The sequence below is a fragment of the Osmerus mordax genome, chromosome 22, assembly GCF_038355195.1.
Source record: "Osmerus mordax isolate fOsmMor3 chromosome 22, fOsmMor3.pri, whole genome shotgun sequence".
NCBI classification, from domain to species: Eukaryota; Metazoa; Chordata; class Actinopteri; order Osmeriformes; family Osmeridae; genus Osmerus; species Osmerus mordax.
In genome coordinates this window covers 5,566,260-5,588,995 of record NC_090071.1, presented here as the reverse complement: position 1 = coordinate 5,588,995, position 22,736 = coordinate 5,566,260, and the positions used below count along the sequence as shown (strand labels likewise).

Genomic DNA, 22,736 nt, shown 5'->3' with positions numbered 1-22,736 from the left:
TTGACTTGGTCCACGAGACACTCTAGCTAAAAAACAAAACAAACAAGAAACACACACTAGATGTCTGTCCATGCGTTGGTCCAGATCCCGCCTTGTACTACACATTCATTGGGTGAGTGAGATATGCATATCGAGACAGAGCACCATGAGCTAGCTAGCAACAAATTTTCGTAGCAAGTTTCAAAGGTTTTAGTAGTCGACTCGAGATCAAACATAAATCTGCCACTGATCACTTTACAACTAGTTTTCAATGCTTCATTTTGCAGCCAACAATCTCGGAATCTTCTGGTACGTTGTCTGCCCTATTAGTCTTTCTTGTATTGCCAGAGGTTTAGTGGCACGGCAGCAAGTAAAGTGGTAGATTAAAGTAATATTAGCATTGGTACTTCAGAATCTAACCCACTGACTTCATATGCCAGCTCAGCAGGAACTTTTACTTGTTAAATATATAGCCACCAGCCAGCATAGCTGCAGATTGACTTGTCGGTCCTTTATCGTTTCTCATTTTCAAGATAAAAAAGTATCTGTAACCAGAAAATGGAGAGTGATTCACCAACGGACCTCCAAAGATCACCCGATGACAGAGGATGTGCCAGCCACTTGTTGTCAGTGCTTCCTGAGAAGCTACAACAGAGACTGATGCCGTTCCAAAAGGAGGGAGTAGCATTTGCTTTATCAAGGGATGGAAGGTAATCAACTAATTGCTTCACAAAGGAAATTGCAACTCAATTCAAACTCTTGAGTCCCATCACAGCTTTTAAACTTTCTCCATTTGACTTAAGCCAGAAAAGAGATTTGTCGTTCTTTATCTTGGGCAGCAGAAATTGTCCAGACTTGTTAATTTCCTCAGCCTAGTCAATGTAAAAGCCTTTGGGGATGGGGAGGTCAGGGGAGTCAGCCTGACAGTGCTGGGATAAAGCATCTAATCGATGCAAGGGGCAGGGGGAGTGCTGTTCTACATGAATGGGCCAGCCAGTCAATTGGTTGCAGGCATCAATATGACAGTAAACACTGTCTATTCCTCCACCTGGCTCTCCCAGGAGACGTAATGGTGGTGATGCAAGCTGTTGGCAATCAGCAAAGCAGGTACAGTTTATGTAGTACCATCATCACTGTACTATACCACATACAGAGGTCCTTAAATGGATTCATGGATATCTATAAATATAAATGGAACAATTATATAAATTATCTGCTTAATTGTGTAAGGATTATATCAAGATCACTGAAACACAACACGGTGTGAGCCGTTAAGATGTGTGGAGTGCACAGTCCCTGAGGTGGAGTTTAATTGGCCTAACATGTTCGTTTTGGAGTATGGCAAGTGGAATATTTTATATTGTGTACAATAGAATGCTTGAGAAACCAAACTTGACTTGAATAGTTCAGAAATGATAATGATCATTGCTAATGGGATGCCTGTTGACTGCATTAATGACTTCTGCTAACATCAATAATGACGTGTGAATTAAGGTGACAATTTATTTGCAATATCACAGACTTTTTATTTACACCCCAGATTCACATTTGCATATATGATCATTGTAGTCTCAGTCTCGTTCCATTCAGCTATAATTGCATTTAAACATTTCAATCTGAATAAAATACCTTCCACATTTGGCTCGACCAAAGAGTTTTCATTCGCGGCTTGTTGATATGAGGCTAGCCATGCGGATGTCATAACAAATAGATAAACAGTTGAGCGTTGTGGTGTGCCGCCAATCTACTAATGTCCCAGTGACGATCAATACCAGGGTTGGTGCTGATGCTTTCATTTGGCCAAGATGGGTCATGCTCCACGCGCTCTCGACGCGCTCTCCAGATATGGAGAACCGCAGGGAAAGTTGTTTCTTTGCACGTCACGTGGAGTTCATGTTGAGGTTTTTGCAGATGGTTTAACAACTCTGATTGGAGCGCACGTGATTTAGTTTGACTGCCAGTATGTCTCACATAGTTTCATTACAACATGACTGGTTTTCATTCACCAGAATGCTCTACACTGTGCATGTAGAGCATGCACAGTGAGGGTTGGCTTTGAGGGTTGGCATTGAAAGACTTGGCCTACTCAGAACTCCTCACTTGTCATGTAAAGCTGTCCCAGTCTTTTTGGGTACTATTTTTTGTCAGACAATTATCAGGTAATTTTCACTTACAAACCACACAAAAGTCCCCCGCAGTAGTTTAAATTTATTGACAATCGATTACAAAATCCTGACACTGGTGTTTCCCTGTTAATGAAATTATCATAAACATTTGGCAAGGAAACAAAATGGTGCTTGCACACTTACTTCAGTCCCAGATAGTGGTGACAAGTCAGCAAAGTGTTTGCTGAGGCAGACCAAGCAGAAAGAAATCAACATCAGTTGCAGAGGAACATGAAAATGCCAATTCATCATCACGCAGCATTGAAATCGGAAACAACAAGAATGTCAAAAAACTTTTTGTATGCGGGCATAGGCTAATTGCCTTGTTCAATGATCCCACAGATTTGACCAGTAGCAAAGTGGTTGTTGTGTAGGCCTACTCCCACCAACACAATCAGCTGATTGTATTGGTGAGACTTGGATTTTATAGCAGGCAGCTTTCATCAAATAGCCCCACTAGAATGGCTGTAGTAAAGGTAAAGGTGAAGAATGAGACCTTATTCATCGTCGACAAGGCTGAAGCTGATTATCGTTTCTAGTGAGGTCATAGCTCCCACTGCCCCCTTTCTTTGACATGTTGGGCCGGTGGGCTTTGTCAAGATACCATAAAAAACAAATCCATATCCTTCTTTTTTTCATGCCGTTGTCAAGCAACAGAGGCTGAGCATTCTCGGTGATGGCAGCCGTCTGGCAGGAGTCAGGGTATTTAAAGAAGAATGATTAATGCGTGGAGAAATGGCAAGCACCTGCCCCAGTCTCTCCCATTGTGTGCGTATGCATTACGCTGACTGAGCCCCGTGTGCAGGCAATTAGAAAAGAACACCAGTGGCAAGGTGCACATTAATCATGCTCTTCAAGTGAAGGGGGAAACTGGGGCAGGTGTGGGCGGCCGTGCGAGTGGGTGTAGGAGAGTACAACTGCGGCTTCTTTCTGTGTCATGGACTATCAGTATCACACTGGCCGGTGCTACCTGGTTGCTGGAATCCTTTATGAATAGGAAGGTGTGGAATGGATAAAGGAGTTTTGAAAGGGGTGGGAAAGCCAGACAAAGCTTATAACGTTGTGAGGAGAAGATAATAAAACTGTCAACTGTGATCAGTAGATCGCCGCGCTAGGGACTGGCTAGGGAGAGCAAGACGCCTGTTTGATGTTTTGAATAGCCGTAGCTCAATAGTTATTTATTCATTTGGAAAATCGTCCGTCCTCTGTGATATTTTGGTTTGTTTGTTTGTAGAAGTGATGAACTGTCAACTGAATCAGCAAAGGGATTCCGTTATTTGGGCTGAATCCAATTGTTGACGGAAATATAGCTGTTTTTCACTTAGACTCTCCTGAATATGAAAGTGTGACATTAGAAGGCCTCACTGGGTCAAGCTTTAAATTGACTCAATGCAAACCAAACTCAGTTGTGAGTCAAGACGGCCTCATTAGTCAGAAGAGCTCATTGTTTGCAGATGCTGTGCCACTGTTATATTTCATGATTATTCTGTTTGTCTGTGGTTATAGTAGCATGGCCTGAGATCAGATATTTCTTGCAAGTGTGTGCTTACCAAACACTGTCATCATTTCTGAACCCTTCCTATTTCCTTTTATACTTTTCAGGTGCATGATAGCAGATGAGGTAAGCACACAACCAGCCAAGGGGGAAAAAACAAAACCCCCCCAAAAAACAACAACTCTAGGATGTATTCTGAATTTAATTTGTCAAACTCAAGCAGGGTTCCCAGTCATGTAATCATTTTTGACACCAGGTCCTTCCAGAACGTATTGCTTTCAGATCTCGTGAAGCAGACTTGGTGTCAAATGCAATCTGCCTGTGAGCCTGGCGTGTTTGGGGTTTTAGCGGTGGCGCTTCATTTGATCACCCAGATGGGTCTTGGGAAGACGGTCCAGGCCATCGCGGTCGCCTACTCCTACAGGCAGGAGTGGCCGCTCCTCATCGTGGTGCCCTCCTCCCTCAAGTACCCCTGGATCGAGGAGATGGAGCGCTGGATCCCGGAGCTCAACCCCGGAGACGTCAACCTGGTGGAGAGCAAGAGCGATACCACGTGGGTCACCTGCTACTGCTCACCGGGTCACACGGATATACGTTTGGCTTGACAGAGAAGCTCCTGGGTGACCTGTCTGTCTTTGTCCACTGTAGGGGCATCGGCAGCAGTAAGGTGACCGTGCTGGGTTACGGCCTGCTCACCACCGATGCTCGCTCCCTAGTAGAGGCGTTGACCAGGCAGAGGTTTGCCGTCGTGGTGGTGGATGAGTCCCACTACCTCAAGTCCAAGAACGCTGCTCGCAGCAAAATCCTGGTGCCGCTCATCCAGAGCGCCAAGCGCGCCATCCTGCTGACGGGCACCCCCGCCCTGGGGCGGCCGGAGGAGGTACGAAACAAATGCACCCCCGGCAACAGTACCTCAAACAAACGCACAAGCCTAACACTGGCATCCACGAACTCACAAAATTGGCCATGAAACTTATCGAAATGAACAAGTTAGAACCACTGAGCTCTGACAGCCTACATATTCTTCTTTTCTCATTTGAGGTTTTCCAGGTTTCTATTTCGACCGAACAAATATATTCTGCTGTTCGGTGCCAATGTTGAGCTGCATATCAGCAGCTTTGTTTTTCTAGGAGATTGTTATCCTACTCTTCCCAGAGGGTTGCATCGTTCTAAATGGGAATTTTCCTTAAACTGACCTCCATCCGCCTTGAGTATTTCACAGACACAGATCACTGTTTAACCTGTTTTCACCTTGGATCAGGAGCCTGGCGCTTTCACACTGTCTGGGATTTGTTGCTAGAAATGAGATGACTTTATTATAAAGCCACCGTAAACCCACCCGCAATATGCCTCTTCTATCTTTCATCCTCTCTCTCTCTCCCTCTCTCTCTCTCTCTCTCTCTCTGTCTCTCTCTCTGTCTCTCTTTCTCTGTCTCTCTCTCTGTCTCTCCATTTCTGTCTTGAGTTTCCAACAGTACTCGTATTCGTAAACCGCAGGCCTGTCTTTCTGCCCACTCGTCGCCAGGCCTTTCATCTCAAATGGAGGAGAACTAGATTCTCGGCGTGTGGAGCAGAGCCACGATTTGATTAGCACCTTCGCACAGTCTAGTTATTTCCGACGACTCGTGAAAAAAAAAAAAGAATGTATTTGAATAATTGCCCATTATTATCCCGGAGAGGTCGCTTTCCATTTAGTGCTTTCAACAGCCGCACTAAACACAGATGGCCCACTCTGGATTGGCACTGTAGTTTTTTTTAAATATCATTTTATTTCCAGACAGAAGATGCACAGCTAATGGTGTAGCGTTCGGAGCGCTGGTGATGAGCTAATGGATCTCCCGCTCTCCATCACAGGGCAAAAGGGCTTTGATACGATAACATAGAGCACACTGTCAGATCCTGGCCACTTTTACCATCCTCACACACACTGTACACACACACACACAGATAGGTTTACACTGTATCCTTTGTGCCGAAGGGGCCAGGGCTGGAAATTCTTCTCATCTAAGTTGGTTGTGATCAAATGTATCTCTACAGCTCTTCACACAGATTGACTCTCTGTATCCCAAGAGGTTTGGAACATGGAGTGACTATACCAAAAAATACTGTAACGCTCATTACAGGTAAAGAGCCCAGACGCGCACACTTGACACACACAAGCATGCCTCCGTTTCAAGAAAAAGCCAAATGAGACTTCCATATTGATGCGCTGCGAATCATTAAAGGGCTGATTTCAGTAAAGAAGCATTGTGTCTATGCCCGGGGGGGGGGGGTCGGGCGGGGGGTTGTGTGGGGGGGGACATCAGTGCAGAAGAGGCAGCGACAAAGGGGCCCCCGCGCCCGTTATCTGTCCCTCCCAGGTTCTTTGGCAACCGGAGACAATGGGACTGTCGGGGTGCGTCACACCTGGAGGAGCTGCATCAGCGTCTGAGCGAGATAATGATCCGCAGGCTCAAGACCCAGGTCCTCACCCAGCTCCCCCCCAAGATCCGCCAGCGCATCCCCTTTGACCTGCCCAAAGAAGCTGCCAAGGTATCCACCTCCCCATCTCTTTCTCCCCGTCTGTCTGTCTGTCTCTTTCGCTCTCCTACTCTTTCACCCTCTTTCTCGTTCTCTCGCGTGTATCTTTATAGTTCTCTTTCCAGCTCTATTTTTTTGGTTTCTTTTTCATGATCCCCCCCTTCTCTCTCTGTCGCTCTCCTTCTCTCTCTGTCGCTCTCCTTCTCTCTCTGTCTCTCTCCTTCTCTCTCTCCTTCTCTCTCTGTCGCTCTCCTTCTCTCTCCTTCTCTCTCTGTCTCTCTCCTTCTCTCTCCGCCTGTCTCTGTGTCTCTCCTTGTCTCTCCTTCTCTCTCTGTCTCTCTCCTTCTCTCTCCGCCTGTCTCTGTGTCTCTCCTTGTCTCTCCTTCTCTCTCTGTCTCTCTCCTTCTCTCTCTGTCTCTCTCCTTCTCTCTCTGTCTCTCTTTTTCTCTCTCTGTCTCTCTGAGGAGGAGGAGGAGGCTGCAGCCCAGAGACAGTGGGGGGGGCTAAATATAGCGCCCTATTATTACAGCCTCGCCTCTCTGTTGCCCAGCGATAGAACCCCAATTCACGCTAATTATCATTTTATCTCTCACGGCCATATGGTTTTTATTTCCTTCTTGCCCTTTTCGTTTCATCCCCCTGCCCTTTGTCGGGGAACCGTCCAGCTGTCTGGCAACTGTCACCGTAAATATTCATTCAGGAGCATGTGGATGCGTGTGCCATTTAACAGAATGAGCAGATTCTCAGTGAAAATCTTTTTACACCTGCCTATGTTTTTATTTATTTATATATTTATTGGCTTTTGTTTTGAGCTCTTATCCGTCACACATCGTGTGTGCGTGTGTGTGTGTGCGAGGGTAGCCTCCCTGTCCCCCCGTGCTGTGTGTAAATCTGCAGTAATGAGGGCTGCTGAGGCGGCAGGGCACCTCCTCTCACTCGCATCCTCGTTCTTTCTCATCTACCTTCTCTCTCTTTCTTTATCTCGCTTCCCTCCCTCCCGCCCTCCCTCTCTCTCTGTGTCTCTGTCAGCTGAAGGAATGCATGCCCAGCACATTCCCCTGCACTGTGCCAGCCTCCCAGCAGTACAAAGAGCTCTCACCTACTGGTGAGCGCCATAAATCACCCGCTGTCACAGACGCACACGCCCACACACACCCACACACAGCCCCTCATCTGCCTACATGCCCCTTAGGCTGATTAATTAGGGACTTTGCGTCATGTATTTTATTCAGTGTGAATGATGGAATTCACAGCATCCCTGCACCAGTGCGGCATCATTCAACTCTGGAGCTTTTTCCAGTGTTCTTTAAACCCGGACTCGACGTCTGAAACAATAGTTTTCCTTCTACATCACATCTGGCCGTTTTGTTTATCTGTCCTGGCCTATATGTCCTCCAGCTGGCTTATAAGTATTCTACGTCTGAAGTGCCCCTATGTTCTGCTATTGTTTCCCCTCCACTTTCTATCTTCCTTAAATACTCCTCTCGTTTCACCTTGAGAGGCAAACTAGCCGTCTTTGATTTATCGTAGCAGCCTGCCGCGTCCTCCATCTTCAACCCCGGGTTGTCACGGCGCCTGCTATAATTGGGCCAGCGCGTGACCCACCTAGGCAGCGCCGAGGCCTCCTGGTAGGAGCGGAGCGCCGTCTCGGGGAATTGTCTCTCCTCCTCCTCCTCTCTCCCAGCTGAGAGAGAAAAGTAGGGCAGCGTTCGTGGGCACCATTAATTGTTCCGCCCTTTTTATAGCTGAAACGGAGAAGAGGAGGAGGAGGAGAGGTAAAGAATGATCCGGTGCGTTGTGTGACTTCCAGGAGGCGTGCGCCAGCTTGGAGGAGTGGGAGAGGCTGATGAAGAACCTGGGGTCGGGGCCGTCGGCTCCCGACTCTGACGGCAGCCCCTTCACCCAGGTCATGGGCGTCATCACGCGCATGTACAAGCAGACCGCCGTCGCCAAGGTAATGCAGGGCACACAGGGTTTAAACCCCCCACACACACACACACACTGGCACACACACCAACACTGGACCCCTGACGGAAGCTGAGGCTGCTGGGAGGCAGAGAACCACATACTTTTACCACTACTTCAAATAGCGTGTGCGTGCGTGCGTGCGCGCGTGCGCGTGTGCGGGAGGACGAAGTGGACATGATGGTTGGTGTTTGAGCTCAACCCCGTTCAGCCAGGGATACAGGGTTGTCCCAGATGTGAGATCACGACCAATGGATCATATGGTCAACAATATACACAAGGTGTCTATTAGACTGTCCAAACAGGAAGGAATGTGTTCTGGGCTCCTGGGGAACATTGAATTGAAGTTGATTTAACTGAATTGAATTGAACACAAGACCTTGTCCCTGTATCTCTTTTCTTTCTAATTTTTGGCCTTCCTTCATGTTATTCACGAGACCGATCTTTGCCATGGTAACAGACCTCAACAGGCGCAATGCAGTGAAAGCACTCTCAAGGTAGGGATGCAATAACTGTGGCCTTTCAGTTTCCTCCTGAAGTCTTCTACGAGTCTCTTACAAGCCCCCCCACACACACACACTCAGACACACTCATACGCACCAACCAAAGCACAGACATTTTCCAAGCTGACTCCATGGTGTCATCGCCATGGCAACGTGAGAAGTCAGCGCTGACTTTTATGTGACTTTAGAGGAAGTTGAATGAAGGGAAAGGGGGGGGGGGGGGGGCACACAAGCCACATGCTGACTAGTGTGCCAAGCCCTGAGAGTTCATCATGCACAGTAGCTTCACAATAGTCCCCCTGCTGAACACAAATTCCATTTAGGAGGTTGGTCAATATAGACAGACACATAGCCAACACCCCCCTCAGATGCGGGGGGGGGGGGGGGGAGCATGGTGGAAGGTCTGAAGTTTTGACCACCTTTCCAATATAGTCCACACACACATAGCATCAGAGCCTGCATGATACGGAGGTGGTGCCCAGGGGTAACTTAAGGCAGAAGAGCGCTGGCTGAACGCAATCATGGAAGCTCCACCCCTCCAGCCCCAATGCCTGGATTTCATGCGGTTGGTGTTGTTTGCTGATTGGATTTTCGCTCAGCTTACCTTTTGGCCTCCCATGATTAAAGGTCCAGCCGTGTGTCTGTGTGTGTGATCCTGTCTCGTTTCCTCTCTCCCCCCCCGTCTATTTCTGCCTCCTCAAGAGACCTGTGGATGAATTCACACATCTATGTCAGTCGAAGGCGTAAACACCCCCTCCTGACTGGCTGCCGACCGGTTCGCGAACATGCCGAAGGTTGGGGGGGGGGGGGGGGGTATTTTTACCCCGGCAAACATCTGCTCCCAATTACCCAGGGGAGGGCACTTCTGATGCCGGACTTTAAAGAGAGCTAACGCCGCTTCAGAGCGGAGGAACTTTTGTGCCACTAATTAAACTCCACAGAGGCAGCATCTCGCAGTAGGCCAGGATAATGAGAACGCCACGGTCTGGCCTGACTTCATTACGGCCCCTACGAGCAGGGTAGTCATTACCGGGTGTGGCGGCTCTGTTCTCGCCGGGGCCCCGGTGGGACAGGTGCAAAGTTCAGGTGGTCAGGTGGACGCGTCTGCCCGGAGAGCGGGGCGGGAGCTGTCAGCCTCCCGCAGACACGCAGCAACGTCAGGCGAGCAAAGCCAGGCAGGCAGCGGAGAGGCCAAGGAGGCGGTGGTAATGGCAACCAGAGCAGTGAGCTCTGGGAAAATATCATCATGTCATTTTGGGTCAACTTTACCATGTGGGTATTTTTTCTTTCTAACAAACCTTTCTGGTAGGTTGTCATTGGAGATGGGGATGGTAACAATGTGTTTTTTTTAAACCAGTGTTCTCTGACTAACGGCATTGTGCGGGTGTAGGCCGGGGCGGTGAAGGACTACATCAAGATGCTGCTGGAGAGCGACCAGCTCAAGTTCCTGGTGTTCGCACACCACCTCACCATGCTGCAGGCCTGCACCGAGGCTGTCATCGAAGCCAAGGTACCCACACACACACACACACACACCACCTCACCATGCTGCAGGCCTGCACCGAGGCTGTCATCGAAGCCCAGGTACCCACACACACACACACACACACCACCTCACCATGCTGCAGGCCTGCACCGAGGCTGTCATCGAAGCCCAGGTACCCACACACACACACACACCACCTCACCATGCTGCAGGCCTGCACCGAGGCTGTCATCGAAGCCCAGGTACCCACACACACACACACACCACCTCACCATGCTGCAGGCCTGCACCGAGGCTGTCATCGAAGCCCAGGTACCCACACACACACCACCTCCCATCAGCACTCGCTGACGACGGCGGCCGGGCTCATTACCTGGAAGGTTAGGTGGGCCGTTGTCTTGCCTGCGGCGTGTACCCTTTGGGTGCGGGGGGGGGGGGGGGGGGGGGGGTGAAACTCCTGTCACTTGGGATGTCAAGGAGATGTTCAAGCAACACTTTCTCAGCAATTACTTGTGGCCGAGTGGCCATGGTAAGAGGGTGGCCGGCTGCATGAGTCGAGGCACTAGTTAGCATCTGTACCAGAACCAGCCTGTCAGATGTGTCCTGTCCCCAGTCACAGGTGGATGACGCGCTGAGTGTCCAGCACACAGTCATCACGACCGTAGACAACCTCTCCACCTTGAGAGTTACAGCTCGACAGTTTTCTTTTTTCTTTTCTTTTTTGAAACCAAACTTTTCTTTTTCTTTCCTCACGGTTTAGCCAGTTTCACAACTCATGAGCAAACGATTTTCTCAGCTCACAGCCAGGAATGTGTGAGGAAAGGGGAGGGGGTTTGGAGTGGTGGTGGGGGGGGGGGGAGAGAGGTGTCTGCTGGATGTGATGTATGCGATCCCACCTTCTAATGTGAACGCTCTCCCGCTCTCTGACTCATAATCACCAATTAACAGGAAGAGGGCTAAAAACAGGAGCGTCCACTGTGATGAACGCCAGGCTGCTGGAAAGGGGGTGGGGGGGGGGGGGGGGCGTGAGGATAGGTAGGGGGGGCGAGAGCAGAGAGGGGTGACTAAACGAGAGCTCATTAAAACACCATGAAATTAGTCACGTCAGTAGCACCAAACGCCATTCTTTCACGCTCACGCCTTTCCCATTGAAATCTATTTTAGGGTCTGGAAACGGGTGGAGGGGAATGTATTCCTGTCACCTTTCTTGGACAGTACTTTACTGTGGCTTTTGAAGTAGTCTAACCCATCACACACACTCTCCCCCCCCCCTCTTGTCGTCCCAGGCCGGTTACATCCGCATCGACGGCAGCGTCCCGTCCTCCGAGCGCATCCAGCTGGTTCATCGCTTCCAGAACGACCCCAGTACTCGCGTGGCAGTCCTCAGCATCCAGGCAGCCGGTCAGGTACACACACACACACACCCCTTTTGTTTATTTACCAGACAATGTTACTGTAGTGTAAGAGGGACATTGTGTGTGTGTGTGTGTGTTGTGTGGCCAGGGTCTGACGTTCACAGCGGCGTCCCACGTGGTGTTCGCTGAGCTGTACTGGAACCCGGGCCACGTGAAGCAGGCCGAGGACCGCGCTCACCGCATCGGCCAGACCGCCTCCGTGCACGTGCACTACCTCATCGCCAAGGGAACGTTCGACACGGTCATGTGGGGCATGCTGAACAGGAAGGTAAGTGCCGGCAGCGACGTGGCACATCTCCCAAAATACCAAGCTCTCTCCGCTACCCTCTCCCCCCCCTTCTGTCCGTCTGACCATCCAAGCCTTTCAGAATTCGTTAGCCGTTGTGGTCGTAGCTCCACTGAGGCTCGCGTGTTCCACAGGAAACGGTCACGGGCACCACCCTGAACGGCAGGAAGGAGTACCTGAATGCCGAGGTCGGGGACAAAGACAAGTGGGACTTCCTCAACTTCTCCAGTGCCTGGACACCCAGCAAGGCGCCCATGGGAGGAGACCCAGAGGTGGACAAAGATGGCGTCTTCTTCTCCCACGTGAGTCACCGGTGACGATGTCTGTACACGCCGTTGCCGCGGGGGATTGTTGTGAGCGCTGTTCCTGCGGTCCTTTTTTTTTTTAAGCGGAGATGTGTGTCCATGTTGTGTGTCCATGTTGTGTGTCCACCTGTAGTTTGAGAAAGACAAGCAGCACGACATCCGCACCTTCTTCTCTCCAAACGCGGCCAAGGAGAAGAAGAGGAAGAGGGCCTCGCTGGAGGGAGAGGGAGGCAGGCCTGCGCTCGCAGAGGAGGAGGGGGAGGCCTCGTGTCCAGCGCCCAGCACACCAGACGAGGAGACCCCGTCTCCAGCGCCCAGCAAACCAGCCGAGGACTTCTCCCCCCAGGTGAAGAGGCTGCGGACGCCTGGCCCCAGCCCCAGGTCTCGCTTGGAGGCCAAGAGGAGGTCCGGCGCTGGCCGATCCAGCCCCCAGTGCCCCCTGTTTGCCCCCCGCAGGCTCTCTGAGAGAGCCCCGCCCAGGCCGGAGGTGGCAGGGCAGGGGGAGAAGTGGAGCTGTGGGGCTTGTACTTACTGCAACAGCACTCTGCTGCCTTACTGTGAGATGTGCGAGTCCCCACGCCCCACCTCTGGTGAGTACAGTGCACACACACTCGCACACACACACTCGCACACACACACTCGCACACACACAATCAGGATAATGGCGTGCTTCATCGACAGGGTCGTTACTGCGCTTATCAACCTCTTTCTTGATAAGAAAAACCCCTTGCACCCGCAGTGAATAGATGAATCAGTTCTGCCAATTAATGCCAATTTTGTTCATCAACATAACTTGGTGTTGCCAGTACGTTTCCACCCGTTTGGGAGGCGTCTGGAGTCTGAAATAGATCACATTGGGGAATGTATCTGCAAGATGACAAGCCCGGCATCATTCTCACCTGTCACGGATAGTGCAGAGACCCTCTCTGCGTGCCAAGAGTCTCAAAGTTTCGGGGGAAACTTGATACATCCGCTCGAACCAGAAGTTTGGCGAGGAGCGCCCTGTCACTCTGTGATGCTACCTAATAAGAGAGAGCTGGGAGGCGAAGGGGAGGCGGGGAACAAAGGAGACTTCTATTCCTTTTCCCTCAAACGCGACAGGTTTCAGTCGGCCCCGTGTGACGGGGGAGGGGGGGGGGGAAGTGGTGTGGAGGAGGGGAGGGGAAAGGAGGGGGGGGGTGCAACACTTTAAAGTGCAACCTGTTGTTCCATCCATCAAGACACGACGCTGCGAATTCGCACACACACGAACACCCACCACCCCCTCCTCCGTTTTGCCTCTCAGAATAACCCTTCTGCTGCTGCCTGGTGCTTTGACTCCGCTGCCACTCCAGCCTGCCACTTTAGTACAGGCTGCTGTCATGCTCCTCCACCCCCCACCTGGCTGCTGCCTCAGCCCCGAGCACAGGCTCAGGTGCGGGGGACGAGGCAGCGCGTGGCTGGCCTCTCGCGGTTGGCTTCTCGCCAGCGCTCTGGACATGGCCTTGGATGTTGGAAGTCAAATGTTTCATTCCCAGGGTCTTTTCAACTCATTTATTTTTACAACTGGTTCAGTTGTCCGTTAGCAATATAGCAGTTTATCTTGAAACCCGCTGTCAGAATAAACACCTACTTTATCCTTACCATAGTTAAGTAGTCTCTGGGACCCTTTAGGAGAAAACACAAGTATACTCTGGTTCCTGCTGGGTTGGGATGATTAATAACATCTAATATGAACCAAAGGATAAAAAACAGTCCACTGCTCTCTCTGGTACATCGGTAGGGGAAAAGGTACCATAAGTACCATCTTAAATTGATGCAAAAATATATAAAATCTGTGTTTGAATATTTCCAGCAATCAGATGTGGACTAAAAGTAGGACATCCCTACCAATGGCAGCCTTAATGACCATGTTATCCATTACAGCAAGGCCTTTTTGATTGGCGAGTAGAGGAATGGGCATGATGTCGCTGTAGTGAGAGTGTGGGAAGAAGCACTTTCTTTGGCCTCATGGTTTAGTAGTAATTACTAGTTACATACATATTATATTGCTTTTTTATATTAGTATAACTACCTCCATTATCAAGATAAGAGCATATAAAAACCCTCTAACAATGTCATTATTAGACAATAAATCACCCCTACTCATAAAAAGGTACTAAAGGTACTTCCTTCTTGTGTAAAACGAGATCCGCACTAAATATGCACTTCCTGTTCTCATGTTCCTGCGAATAATGTGAAACTTGGGGCACATGCAATTGAACTCATTTCCAAGCGATATTTTTGAAAGGCGAGACATTATAGAATTGTCAAGATTATGTCTCACTCAGTAAGAAATCGAGCAGTCCCTTGTCCCCGCCGCTTGTTAGTGAAGCGACCACCGGGGAATCACAGGTGGGGGGGCCGGGACAATTCAGGTGACATTTGAGAAAATCTATAAGAGTCTGGCCTTTCAGAAGCAGACCTCCAAGTAGAAAGAGCAGTAATTAGCAGCATGTTTCAGTCTCTCACAAGTTCAGACTTCCTCACAAACTCAACAGAAAAGGCTCTCCAGGAAGTCGCATTGCTAGAAAAGATGGCTCCTTCTGTCTGTCGGGTTAGTGCTACACATGGTGGAATGTTCTGAACACTTCATTATCATATCAGCCAGATTCTCTTTCCACCTTATGTTTCTGGGTTGCAAATATTCATACATGGGGGTGTGTGTTGGTACCGTGTGTGCTGGGACCATATACATGATCAGAATTGGCTTTATATTCAACAAGTAAGTTTGCACAAACAAGGAATGAATCAACATTATGGCCCTCAACATAAAGCCTTTATCAGACTCCTGTTCCATGCTGTGTTTTGTCTCAGCTCCGTGTCCAGAGCCCGCTGCCTCCGCCGCAACAGAGCCCCTCAGCCCAGCAGCCCGGCCCAGAACCAGAGACCTCCCGGACCCGTGTGTCATCCCAGCCGCCAGCCAACCACAGCCCAACCCCGGCCCGCACCCCGGCCCGCACCCCGGCCCGCACCGTGGTCCAGCTTCTCTCACAGCACCTGAGCCACACACAGACACACCGCAATCAGAGGAGGACGAGAAGCCTGGAGGCAAACAATCACCAGGAGATTACCACTCACCACTCTGTGATCACACGGGAGGTAATCCACCTGTAATCCACACCACAGACCGCCCAAACCCCCACCACCCCTCCCACACTTCATATATAGGGAAATGATTTTGGATAACTTGTCCCCCCCACTGGTATAATACAGTAATACCATCATTCCAAATAAATGTGGGCATATCAGTATTCCATCTGCTGCCTCTGAAGGAAATGGGTTAGGGGTGCATCTTATTATTATTATTATTATCTGGCAGAGGATATTGCCTATCTCACTGCTTCACAGTAGACCTCTAGATTGAACACAGCTAGGGATTCTATTTGTTCTTTTGGCATTCTATCGCTTTTTCTCTCACGTGTTTTGATGCTTTTCATTATTTCACTACCATCTGTGTAGATACAAATCCCATTCTTTGCACAGCATATAAGCCTACGTATAGTTCCCGAGAGATTTTGCACCGGTCATTAAAAAATCGGTTTTCATCGTGTGAATAGTCTATCCAGAAACATATTGAAGTGTCCTGGTTATGGTGAATTATTGAATAGCCTACGAGGACATCTATTCAGTCCCGTTTTCACAACTAAGCGTCAAAGTTGCTTCACAAAGAAAAAAACCTCGCCAGCTTGTCAGCACATGAATTAACACCCTCCGCCATCGACGCGAAATCGGCACAGGGTACTTTCCATTCCTGAAGAACCTTTGCACATAGCGATCCATAAATATGGCTTCAGTCGCAAAAAGTAACACGCACACACACACAAAATCCAGTTTTAACACAAAGACGTCGTCTTCAGAGAGCTCCTAATGTCCTGCCTCTGCTTTTTACCATTGTGTACTTTTCCCCACAGCTGAATTGATGGAAGCTAATGGCCTTATGTGATTTCCGATGTCACACGGTGGTGGGCTATTTTCAGACGGCCATTCTTCAGTCTCCGGGGGCGACGGGTTAATGCGAAACACAGCAGCGGGCCAATAAAAGTGACCTATGCCATCCAGAACGGCGTCTAATGATTTCCTCTACCTGAGCGTGGCGTCTCCGAGGCGCGGTGTGGCCCTGTCCGCCGCTCTCACCACCTGATTGCCCTGAGATTAGTTTCCTTCGTGGCAGAGATGAGCAATCAGTCCTCCAGGCCCTGTCTCTCTCAGCCACGACACCCCCCCCCCCCCCCACCCCAAGCCACGTTTCTGGAACGATTGAATCATGTTGCAGCAGTGTTGCTTGTTACTTGGAATGCACAATTAGAGTTTTTAGGAAGAGGATCGGGGGGGGGGGGGGTGGACACACAGGCAAACAGACTCGGTCCAATTAGTGTCTCTGTTTTCTGCTGTGGAATGACAAGTACATTCCCACGGGTCCGCGAAGGGCAGCATTCATACTCTCTAAGTGACAGCCTAATAAGACTGCTTTGTAAGATAAATTACCCCCCGTCTTATAAATGTCCCACTTAATTCACCCGCATTCCACCACAGGTAACCAGCAAATGTGCTGATAAGCAGTATTGCCGGGGATCTGCAGAGATCCTGGAGCACACGCTCATGATAAACCCATGCTGGACGTGCCTCTCTCATTTACTAAAAGGCATTAGCAGGGCGTCAGAGGCCATCATCCCAAAGGCACCTTGCTGCGCCGCGAGTGTCTCATTCCCAGCAGGCTGACCTTTTCCTGCGGTCGCCTTGATTGGGGGGCCTCGGTCTAGACAGTAATGACCTGCCCTCTCTCTCGCGCTCTCTCTCTCTCGCTCTCGCTCTCTCGCCCGCAGCCCAGACAGACAGAGTGTGTGCGTCCAGCCTGACCGAGGGGGACGGCTCAGACGGTCTTCCTCTGTACCCCAACCTGAAGTTCTGTGCCAGCAAGAACACAGACAGGGTCTACCTCTACACCAAGGTACCATCTCTCATGCACACTGTCTGCACAAAGGCTTTGTCATCCTTGCACCCCCCCCCCCCCCCCCCCCCCCCCCCCCCCCAGCTCACACCTTACCACCACCATCTATCCCTGTCCAACACGCTCTCCGTCCCACTAAGCACCTCCCTCACACACGCGCCACACCCACACAATTCCGATGGGGAAATATCACTATGGTGTCACTAAAGATAGACATCAGTCGTCTTTTCACATAATACCCATCAAACCGAAGGAGGCGAGAGCCTGAATCCTGTCAAGTTCCAGTAAATCCGACACCACTCACACAGCCTATCACCAGGATTTATCTCTGCGGCTGAAACCCCAAAGAAATATTCGCTCACAGAATTCAACGTCACATGTCTTTTTTTCCCCCCGTCGAGCTGCTCGACATTGTTGTACCGTGAGATCCCAGCTTGTGTTATTCTTGTGTAAGCGTGTTGAGGTTGGGTAATCCGTGTATGCATTTGTGCTGCGATCAGTTTACATTCACCCCCGTGTATGTTGTGAAATCTGCTCAACGTGAACGAAACTCAACCGTCCGTCCCCCCACCTACTCCTGTCTTCCTACCCCCTCCCCAGGATGGCACTCCCCTCAACTGCAACTTCATCCCCCTGGACATCACCCTGGACAACTGGGAGGACCTGCCGCTGGCCTTCAGACGCAGAGAGAACAGCAGCCAGGTGGGCGGGGGGGGGGGGGGGGGTCTCTGGTAGTGTGTGGAGGGGGGGGGGGGGGGGGGGGAATGAAAGCAAACCACATTGCAGGGGGCTATACAATACAGATGGAACGAGGGCACGTCTAGCCACGCCGTTGTAACAATGTCAAGACGAAGCCGGTGGAAGTATACTACCGAAAGGGACTGCGGCAGATTGCCGCCGCACAACAGATGTCCGGTTTTACCGCTCGAAGGGGGGGGGGGGGGGGGGGGGGGGCTGTTTTATGGGTGTCGTTAAACGAGGAGGATCATCACCTTATCGCCGCCGCCGGCCTGGGTGTTGGGACTGAGCTAGCATCTGCTGCATTAGCAGGCAGCCATACCTGCTCAGTGGGAGCTGCCAGCGACGCTAATCACAGCCAGGGAGCGCAGAGAACAAAGCCCATACACCAGACCTGAAGCACATCCAGGCATGGAGGACCACATGCAGCCTGTTTCAAATAGTCGAGGCTACAGCAGGTCCTGCTCCAAGAAAGAGAGGCAGACATGCTACTTGTCCGCTGGCAGTGACAAGTGCTAGCAGCGTAAACAGCTGTGTGTGTGTGTGTACGCTTGTTTGTTGTGTGTCCAGGTGCTGAGGTTTGTGAGGGAATGGACGACTCTGACAGCCATGAAGCAGAGGCTGGTGCGTCGGAGCGGTCAGCTGTTTCACAGTCCCATCCTGGCCCTGGACGAGCTGGCCAGCACCCAGCGCAGACACAGCAGCACCAAGAGGTAGCCTCGCGGGCGTGTGTGTGTGTGTGTGTGTGGGGGAGAGAGAAAGGGGAGGAGAAAACACTTGCAAGTGAGTGTTTTTACAAAGGACTGTGTGTGTCTGTGTTTGTGTTTGTGTGTCAGCAATTAAAGAGACTTTTTTGTGTGGGCTCTGAGCTTGCCGATAGGGAGCGTTTAGTGGGAGGATCGGCGGGGGGGGGGGCAGCTATACCCAATCAAATACCTATCCTGAGACAGATTTGGCTGTCTAAACCCAATGAAGCAGTGAGTCTGGGGGAAATCAGCGAGGCTGATTTGACAGCTGTTAGATTTATACTTTAATCAGGGCCAATCATGACTGTCCTATTGACTCTCAGAAATAAACACTGCTCCACATTCAGGTGATGCGTATATAGAGTTACAGACTGATAATGCATGTGTACCAAGCACATTATGCCAGTGGTAAACCAGACTGAAACAGGATGGAGCTGATGGAGGCGTAGAGAAAGAGGGTCTTGATGACCACTGAATGGCCGAGTGGGAATCAACCGGCCTCTAGAATCCTTACTGCGGCTCGCACCCCCACCCCGACCCCCACCCCACCAACGGCTTTCATGTCATCCTGCTCGTTTCATCCGCCCAATGGCTTTGAAGCCAAGAAACTCATACCCCCCCCCCGATGCTACTTCCTCCTCCTCGCCCAGCACTCGCTCCTCTTTGATGTGTCTTCCTCCTCAGGTACCTGAGGCGGGAGGACGTGGCCGAGGCCTCCCTCAGCAAGGCCCAGCAGGAGGGCGGGAGCGTCCGTGTGATCGCCACCGAGAGCTTCTTCTCCAGGAGGAGATCTGCCCCCCAGCCTTCGGCCCCCGCCGGCTCCCAGCCTTCGCCCCCCGCCGGCTCCCAGCCTTCGCCCCCCGCCGGCTCCCAGCCTTCGCCCCCCGCCGGCCCCCAGCCTTCGGCCCCCGCCGGCCCCCAGCCTTCGGCCCCCGCCACCCCAGAGAAGTACGTTGTCTGGCTGGAGCTGCAGGGGTTTGCTTCTGCAGTACCTGACCAAGTCAGGTCTAACGTTGAAGAGAAAGATTTTAAGCTGATTGGATGACAACATTGCTATGGCAACCGCAGCAGTCTCTCTCTCGGCCTGTGAGCCTTGCTGAGGACCACAGGGGTGCCGAGGAGAGCGTGGTCCATCTGTCCCCAAACACACTGGCAGGACCCCACTGGAGCACTGTGGCAACCACCCAGACTGTGCAGCCCTCCTCTGCCAAGACACACACACACACGCACACACACCATATGCCCCACTGACAGCTTGGAAATGCAAATATACAGTACTAGATGTGACATTCTTGTGAACTGTATCACTTTACCCGTGGGCAATTGTAGTTTTATAAGCAGACTATGAGGTCAAGTCCTCAGAGTTGACCTGTACTTCCTCATCCACCCTTCACCTCTCTCTCTCTCTCCCTCCCCCCCCTCCCAGAGAGGGTGAGGCTCCAGCCCCTCCCACAGGGGACGCCTCAGAGCCGGGGTACCTGCAGGCGGTGGACAGCGCAGGGGTGCCCCTCTGCCTGTCCTGCCAGAAGGCCTGCCCCCCTGTTCCGGAGGGGGCCTCGGCCGACGCCCGCTTCTGCAGCCAGGCGTGCCAGGAGGAGTTCCAGCTGCGCTCCAGCCAGGCCTACATGAGGGCCCGGGTGCTGCAGACGGAGCAGGGGGTGTGTCAGCACTGCGGCCTGCAGGCCCACCAGCTGTACCTGAGGGTGCGGGACGCCCCTCCCTCCCACAGGAAGGAGATACTGGAGGGAACCTGGCTGGAGCAGCTGTCACTCAAACAGGTGGGTTCCCACTCACCACGTCCAGGCAGAAATCCCGTCTCCTCCCCCCCCCCCCCCCCCCCCGCACCCACTTTGCCCACTATAAATAGCTAACTCTATTAAGAGCACACGTAAGGAAGGTAGATTGGTCCTCACAGCCAACATTCCCAGGGATGTTTTGGGGGGGGGGGGGGGGGGGATACATAAATGTCAACGTCTCCCCCTCTCTCCCACGGTGGAGCCGCCTCATGCTCACAGGAGATAAACGATTAGGAGCAGCATAGGATGCTGTCTCTCCAGAGACAGGCAGCTATGCGGATATGGCAGCGCTTCACATCCAGGACAGTGTGTTTGTGAGGGGAAAGGGTAGTGTGTGTGTGTGGAGGAGGAGGAGGAGGTGTGTCCAAGCCCAGCCACACAGGTTCATCCAGGCTCAGGGTAAATGGATTGCCGGTGCCTCTCAGATCCCCGCATTGATTTTTCCCACAAGCTCAGCGCTGCCGAGAGCCTGTTTGATTTGGTTTGCCATTTTCCTGCAAAGCTCCCCCAGCAGCAACGGCTCGCAAATCAATGGGCGGATTTAGGCTAACTGGGCCTCGCACAGACCTGGCCATAGCCCCTTGGTAATAAATTCCATGGGCGGTGCGTTGGAGTGGGGCCGGGGTGGTTCATGAGGCGTCGAGGGGGGGGGGGCTATTGACCTGAGGGGATGCAGGGAGATAGCAACTCAGCTCATGAGCACTGCTTTTCCCTGCTTGCTTGAGTATCTCTCTCTTTCTCCCTGGGTTATGAGAGAAAGAGGGACACACACCAAGTATGGAGATTGATTTCTCCGGCTAAAATCTCCGGCTGAATCCCCAGGGGCTTTTCTTCCATCTTAACAGAAGAAGAAGAAAAAAATACAACTGATTGAAATGCCACCATTTTAGTCAGGCATGTGATTCCCTGCCCCATGTGCCCCCCTGCTGGTTTCTGCTACATTAGAGCCTTGTCAGTGCCTCTCCCAGGCCTGTACCTAACCCCCGTGCCAGCCAGGGGCTCTGCAGGAGCTGGGCTGCTTACCCGAGGAGGAGAGAACATTAAGCAACACCAATCAGAAGTCCTCTGTGTTTCAGTTGGTCGCATCATTAATTTTTTTGCAGGCGGGCTTAGTGGGCTTTTTGGAAACCTGCTGCATGGTTTCGAATGATGCCGTCATTGACTTGATCATCTTGATGTAGATATGTATAATGCCAAAGATGATATAACATATCACCATCCTTGAGATATTTATGTGTGTCCATCTGACCGTCTGTCTGTCTGTCTGTCTGTCTGTCTGTGTCTGTCTGTCTGTGTGTGTGTGTGTGTCTGTCCAGCTGAATGAGATGATCCGTAACCCAGTGGACGGCCACTTCTGGCAGGTGGACCACATCCGGCCGGTCTACAGTGGGGGGGGGCAGTGCTCCCTGGACAACCTCCAGACCCTCTGCACTGTCTGCCACAGATCTGTATGCTGCCCCGCCTCTTCACACTCACACACACATGCTCTCTCACTCTGCCCCATGTTATGTTACTTCTGGACAAGACAGCGTGTGACAGTTCCATACCTCTGGGGGTCTGCTTTGTGGTCTCTCAATTAGAGAACGTTTAGTCCAGCAAGAAAGCATGCAGCAATCTCCAACCTTGTATGCTATAGAGAAATGCATTCTGGACAGCATTTCTCAGCTGCACATTTGGCCCGGGCACTTAACGGATCAGTGGAAATACAAACTTTTCTGTTTGGTTTTTCAGAGGACTGCTCTGCAGGCCAAGGAGCGCAGCCAGATGAGGAGAAGCCTATCAGCCTCCAAGGTTGCCTCCGACATCAGCAGGTTCTTCATCAAGAAATGACACAGTGTCATCGGGAAGGCACCATCCCTTCTCCGGGCGTGTAGGCTTGTTTAGCCGCCGCTTCCCCGTGTCTTATGATCACGTTCAGGTGATTGATTGAGTTAGCACAAAGGCTGTTGCTTCAGGGACGCTGTCGAGTTTGTCGAAAGAGGTTTAACTAAACAATGCGGCATGCATCAAATGCAAATGCGCAGGGCTCCCTCCTCGCCCTCGAACCGTCAGCGGCGGGCCGGGCTTGATTTATGACGGGCCTATCTAGCTCAGAGGCTGAGCGGAGCTTGTTTCAAACGCCGGGGCTATTTTAAGGTTGCGCAGACTTGCTGGAAAAACGCATGAAAAAAAAAATATATATAACAATAAAAATAAAAAAAAAGCGTGATTCTTCGCATTTATGCGGAACCCACAAACAAGTGTTTTCTTTTTAAGCTTGAACAAATGTTGCTTTTTTTTTATGTGTGTTCGGTTACCAGGTATATGGAGGAATGTTGACTTAAATAAAATTGTAAAATGTTCACCCCATTCAGTGATTCACTGTTAG

At 51.2% G+C, this 22,736-nt stretch overlaps 1 protein-coding gene across 2 annotated transcripts; it reads left to right on the top strand.

Annotated features, from left to right (window-relative positions):
* Positions 1 to 21: 21 nt before the first annotated feature.
* On the top strand, positions 22 to 22,710 carry zranb3 (zinc finger, RAN-binding domain containing 3). Of its 2 annotated transcripts, none has more exons than XM_067260314.1 (21): positions 22 to 112; positions 513 to 689; positions 3,747 to 3,765; positions 4,014 to 4,192; positions 4,288 to 4,519; positions 5,677 to 5,762; positions 6,000 to 6,171; positions 7,970 to 8,113; positions 10,018 to 10,137; positions 11,400 to 11,519; positions 11,617 to 11,796; positions 11,949 to 12,116; positions 12,253 to 12,709; positions 14,955 to 15,239; positions 16,964 to 17,088; positions 17,689 to 17,790; positions 18,397 to 18,539; positions 19,257 to 19,520; positions 19,999 to 20,350; positions 21,685 to 21,816; positions 22,100 to 22,710. In XM_067260314.1, the coding sequence occupies exons 2-21, from the start codon at positions 538 to 540 to the stop codon at positions 22,196 to 22,198; spliced, it is 3,531 nt and encodes a 1,176-aa protein (XP_067116415.1). In that variant the 5' UTR covers positions 22 to 112; positions 513 to 537; the 3' UTR covers positions 22,199 to 22,710. The 2 variants fall into 2 exon arrangements, with proteins under 2 accessions (XP_067116415.1, XP_067116416.1); XM_067260315.1 differs by lacking the exon at positions 22 to 112 and adding an exon at positions 196 to 288.
* The last annotated feature ends 26 nt before the right edge of the window (positions 22,711 to 22,736 follow it).